Source organism: Anopheles merus, chromosome 2L, assembly GCF_017562075.2.
Source record: "Anopheles merus strain MAF chromosome 2L, AmerM5.1, whole genome shotgun sequence".
NCBI classification, from domain to species: domain Eukaryota; kingdom Metazoa; phylum Arthropoda; class Insecta; order Diptera; family Culicidae; genus Anopheles; species Anopheles merus.
In genome coordinates, this window is record NC_054083.1 from 36,336,169 (window position 1) to 36,342,237 (window position 6,069).

At 44.3% G+C, this 6,069-nt stretch overlaps 1 protein-coding gene across 1 annotated transcript; it reads left to right on the plus strand.

The window, feature by feature from the left end:
- Window positions 1–2,162, plus strand: LOC121594359 (chitotriosidase-1). The gene is made up of 4 exons (XM_041917531.1): window positions 1–349; window positions 428–887; window positions 960–1,485; window positions 1,563–2,162. Exons 1-4 carry the CDS (start codon window positions 268–270, stop codon window positions 2,064–2,066), a joined length of 1,572 nt encoding a protein of 523 aa, XP_041773465.1. The 5' UTR covers window positions 1–267; the 3' UTR covers window positions 2,067–2,162.
- The last annotated feature ends 3,907 nt before the right edge of the window (window positions 2,163–6,069 follow it).

The following is a 6,069-nucleotide window of genomic DNA, read 5'->3' on the forward strand; positions in this document are numbered from 1 at the left end:
AGTGCGCGTACAAAACCATGGAAAGCTACACGCCAATTGCGACCACTTCAAATCTGTGCGCTGTGAGCACTGGCTTCACCGGGTAAGAATTGCAGTGCACTTGACGGCCGATGCCAGTATCTTCCCGATAACGACCTGCTTCAGGCTATAAAAGTGCTGCATCCTTCCTCAAACACGTAACAGTGCGTTCGTAACCGTAAGTGGGACGCTTTGTGAGGGATTTGGGACAGCAACAAAACACACGCTTAGACAGTGAAATAGTGAACAATGGTGAAATGGGTCGGTGTGTTAGTGCTAGTTGCAGCTGCTGCAGTAGCCTTCGCGGATGAACCCCCCAAAGCGGCTGAAGGTGAATTTTGGTTTTGTGCCACGTGAACGTGATCGTGTGGGCTAAATTCTTGATTTGATCGTTTTATGCTATCCGCAGGCAAGAAGGTGGTATGCTACGTGGGAACGTGGGCCGTCTATCGGCCCGGCAACGGTCGGTACGACATCGAGCACATCGACCCGTCGCTTTGCACCCACCTGATGTACGGGTTTTTCGGCATCAACGAGGACGCGACGGTACGCATCATCGATCCGTACCTGGATCTGGAGGAAAACTGGGGCCGCGGTCACATCAAGCGGTTCGTGGGGCTGAAGAATGTGGCGCCGGGGCTGAAGACGCTCGCCGCCATCGGTGGCTGGAACGAGGGTTCGCGCAAGTTCTCCGCAATGGCGGCAAGTGGCGAGCTGCGGAAGCGCTTCATAAGCGACTGCGTTGCGTTCTGCCAGCGGCACGGGTTCGACGGGATCGATCTGGACTGGGAGTATCCGGCCCAGCGGGACGGCAATCCGCTGATCGATCGGGACAACCACGCCCAGCTGGTGGAGGAGATGCGAGAGGTGTAAGTGATGGTTGGAAGGGTTAATGTGCCGCTCTGTCGTCTCTTTATACTTACCCGCGTGCTGGTTTGCAGGTTCGATCATTACGGTTTGCTGCTGACTGCGGCCGTCGCTTCGGTGGAGTTTTCGGCCGGCGTATCGTACGACATACCGCGCATTTCGAAGAGCTTCCACTTCCTCAACGTGATGGTGTACGATATGCACGGCGCTTGGGATAGTTACTGCGGCATCAACGCTCCACTGTACCGGGGGTCAGCCGACACGACGGACAGGCTGGGCCAGATGAACGTGAACGCCAGCATCCAGTTTTGGCTGGCGCAGGGTGCACCGGCCGAGAAGCTGGTGCTTGGCATTCCCCTGTACGGACGAAGCTTTACGCTGGCCAATGCGGCCAACACGCAGATCGGAGCGCCGACGGTCGGTGGCGGGACTGCTGGGCCTTACACGCGCGAACCGGGCGTGATGGGTTACAACGAGTTTTGCGAGAAGCTGGCCACGGAGGCGTGGGATTTGCGGTGGAGCGAGGAGCAGCAGGTACCGTACGCGGTGCGCAACAACCAGTGGCTCGGGTACGATGATCTTCGATCGGTTCAGCTGAAGGTAAGGATCGAGTTGAGCGTCATAACCACAGGCAGGTCTAAAGATGCTTCTTGCTGTCTATTTTCTCCCCTTGTTAGGTAAAGTATCTGCTGGATCAAGGTCTGGGCGGTGCCATGGTTTGGTCCCTGGAGACAGACGACTTCCGTGGAGTGTGCGGTGGTGGACGGTACCCGCTGATGCACGAAATTCGTTCGCTCGTTAATGGTGGTACGCCGAGCACAACGACTCGGCCACCATCTGTCGCACCGATCACAACCACTGTCGCACCTGGCACCACAACAACCACTCCTACGGGGGCAGCTCCGGGCACAACGCAGCCTCCAACGAGCGATGCACCGAATCACACCACCACCAGCACTACTACGGGGGCAGCTCCGGGCACGACACGGCCACCATCTGGCGATGGTCCGTGTGCCGGCGGGCGGAACGGGTTTGTGCCGCATCCGACCAACTGTGCCCGGTACTACATCTGCCTCACGGCGGACACATACTACGAATTCACTTGCCCGCCGGGGACACTGTTCGATCCGGTGCTGCACATCTGCAACTGGGCGGATCAGGTCAAGTGTCCGAATGAGTAATTGAGCAGATGCTTAGAATTAGTGACGTTCTCTTGTGTTAATAATATTTATAATGAATTTTTGTGATAAACTTGGATGGTCTTGTGTTGCAACAATTATTTTGTAAGAAGTTTCCGAAAGAAAGTAGGGTAAATGTATCAGTATCGGGCAGGTTAGTGCAGCAGTTTCACTAAAACAGCTCGTACACTTACAATGTTTATTATTTTTCTTGAAAGTGACATTATTATGGACGATAAGCTATCGTATTATGTTGTGCTATTTTTTATTTGCCGTTTCAAATGCATTTTCTAGCGATATTCATGAAAATGCAAACATTGTTTTTGTTCCTATTTTCGGCAGTTTGGTCCTATTTTCCGGCAGGCTGTGCTCCTATTTTCGGCAACACGAATACGGATAGGTAAATGTTTTAATCAATGCCAATAGGTAGACAAAAATGTTTAAAACAGTTTTACACCCTCTTTTTCCTAGGATTAGTGTTGAAAAGTGCTTAAATTATTAATTTTATGTTGCCCAAATTGGGCATTTTGCTGGCAATTTTTACAGTCACTTTGATGTGAGTTACAAACAAAGTAGGCATTGGAGAAATGAGACTGCCTGACGGCTGTAGAGTACGGCTCCGACTGGCTCACAAATTATTATTTTTCTCTCAAGTGTTTGGATAATTTGCAGTGAAATTGGTGATATTTGACACAAAAAATATTGTTTTATTTTTCGACATACGCATTGTAGTGTTGTGATCAAGTTATAAATGAATATTCAGCCAAATCAAAAGTGTGTTATTGTTACGAGTGTCGGCAGGAGCCCACAGCATTGATTGGTCGTAAATAAATGTACCAATTTTCGGCAGTATTTAAAGAGAAAAATAACTTATTTTTCGTGATTTTAAAACTATAATCAGGCTAGTATAATATCTGCAACCATAGAATCTATCATAAAAACCACACATTCATTGTTTAAGTGCTCTGGTTCTCTTAATAATGAAACCTGCCGAACTATTGGCTGACAGCAAATCTGGCGAAACATGTTGAACTCTGTACATTTTGTTTGATATTTTGAAAAATATGCAAGGAAATGATGTGAAACTTCGTGTATCAATAACAAGTTGTTTTTATTACCATTTAGTACTCCTGAATATCCATGGTTGCTTGGTACACAAATAATCTTGCAGAAGATGGGTCACGGGTCAATAATAAGCCATGACAGTGGGCCCTGTGGATGGAAGACTCGGACCCATATGTCATATGAACATGTCATGACACTTAATAGTAGCTTTTCCATAAGTTAAGAATGACTAAATTAAATTTTCGTATGTCCTATCTTCTTCTTTGGCTCAACAACCGTTGTCGGTCAAGGCCTGCCTGTACCACTTGTGGGCTTGGCTTTCAGTGACTAATTGATTTCCCCCCATAGCAGGATAGTCAGTCCTACATATGGTGGCACGGTCTATTTGGGGATTGAGCCCATGACGGGCATATTGTTAAGTCGTACGAGTTGACGAGTGTACTACGGGACCGGCTATGTCCTATATGGTTGTGAAAATGGTCAATGCTAGCGGAATGGTCAAACATGTTCTTCTTTGCCACAACAACCGTTAATCGGCCAAGGCCAGCCTGCGCCACACCGGGGCTTGGTGTTTAGTGACTTTTTGATAAACCATAGCAGGATAATAGTCAGTCATACTGGAAGTTGAACCCATGATTGGCATGTTGTTAAGTCGTACGAGTTGACGACTGTACCACGAGTCAAGCCGATAGTCCAACATGTAATGGAAACACTAACATTTGTAAATAAGATAAAAATATGGAAGGGCTATAAACCGGGATCAGAATAGGATGGAAGCCTGTACCAGGATAGCAACATGGTCATAAAAAGTAGCAGTAAATAGAAATCAAAAGAGAGCAGGATTGCTTATCTACATGTTTGCATGAAAACATTTGAATGTGCCCTGCAGTTAGTATACACGGCTTAGGTTCTGTTGCGTAAACCTGCAACCGGGCCAAATTAACTAGTAGTTCAAAACGTAGTTTTAGCAGCATCACTCCAGAAATCACTTCTAGGGACATTGAAAAGACTAATTATGAGTGGAATTCATACATCCAAGCGCAATTCAAAGACAACGATATTGTATACCCAAGTAACATTTTAAATCTTATCATAGTTTTAACATTGTTGTTACGGTTATTCCATTAATCCTCCTTTTTTCATTTGAATGTCTTGTATGACCTAATAAGAATATAATAAAACTCTCTTAAGACTGATTAGGCCCATCTACAGAACTCTGTTAAGACTACGTGTTAAAACCATTTCTAGACCTTTAAGATGTGAGGCGTAAATAAATTATCAAAATTACAGCTTATTGCTGTGGATATGTTCTTGTGACGGAAATGAAGTCATAATAATGGTTGATAATTATTTGAGAATTATGATGTTGTCTTTTAGTTTTTAGCCGGTCTCATGGTACAGTCGTCAACTCGTACGACCTAACAACATGCCCGTCATGGGTTCAAGCCCCGAATAGACCGTGCCGCCATACGTAGGACTGACTATCCTGCTATGGGGGGGGGGAAATCAATAAGTCACTGAAAGCCAACCCCACAAGTGGGTTGGCAGGCCTTGACCGTCATCGGTTGTTGAGCCAAAGAAGAAGAAGATGTTGTCTTTATTTTTTCTGATTCTGAAATCGCTCGCGTATGAGCAGTAATCCATGTACGAAAGTATCTTTTTCAGGATTAGCCTCATCAATTGTGCGCTTAATTGAGCGTGGATATCAATACCACCAGTGATAGAAAACGGATATTTTAAAATGTTAATTTTACGTATTTAATGGTGGTTACATACTTTTATTGGTGCAGTGAACTTATTATTAGTTGATTTCAGATAAAACAATGTCAAAAAGTAATTTTTGGTGTAAATATCCACGAGTTTTGGCTTACAACCACAGTTGGTACAGCTATGGCGAATTGCTAGGAACACTATAGCCATAATTGGCTCGCTAAACATTGAGTAACAATAAAAATACTCTCGTGTTCTACACATTGTAGGCTACATAAAAACATGAATGAGTTTAAAATTTTATCCAACACTTATTTTTACAGGCGCAAAATCGGTATCTTGGTGACATATTACAGCCATAATTGGTACACTTACCCTACAGGCGGTCCCCGAGATACACCTGACTTCAAGCTTCCCTGAAAATTTGAAGTCATTTCAATTACTAAAACAGAAGTTATGCACAATTTACCACGCAAAAGAGTAATTTCTCATACAAAATGTATGACCTACCCGGGTAGGTGGTCATAGAACTGAGGGGTAAAAAAAGTTGAAATAAAAAAGTATATGAAAAATAATTTTGAAAATTCTTATTTTTTTATACTGGAAAGAACAAAGTTTTATGCAGCTTCCCTGAAAATTTGAAGTCATTTCAATAACTAAAACAGAAGATATTATTGGAATTATAGTAAGCCGTATTTGGGCTACGAGTAATTTAATTATAGTAACCTATGAATTTGTGTAGCTATAAGTTTTTGTATGAAATACATTTCATTCTGTTTCTAACCGACCGTAATCCAGAAATGCCAATATAATCTGGCCACACTGGCTCGCAGGGCAAAAGCTCGCTCGAAAGGTCAAAAACCGTCGCAAAACGTCAAAACCGACCGTCGCCAGCGCCTCGAAATTGTCGCGAGTTTTGCTCGCTGGCGACGTCGGTTTTGACGTTTAGCGACGGTTTTGCGACGGTGTGCGGATGAGCTTTGGCTCGAAAGCTTTGAACCAAGGTGTATGGATATTAGGCGTGCTAATTGTCATTTAACCGCTCAAAAAGTAAAAAACAAAAAAAAAGTAGCTCAATTTTGCAAACAGAGCTACTCGCCGCGCGCGACAATTTTGCTTCATCCGAATTAATCGAATTATCTAGTTTTTTCACAAGCCAGATTAATGCCAAACGCAAAAAAATTGATTTGAACATATTTTAACCTATTTTTGTGTGTTTTCAAATATAAAA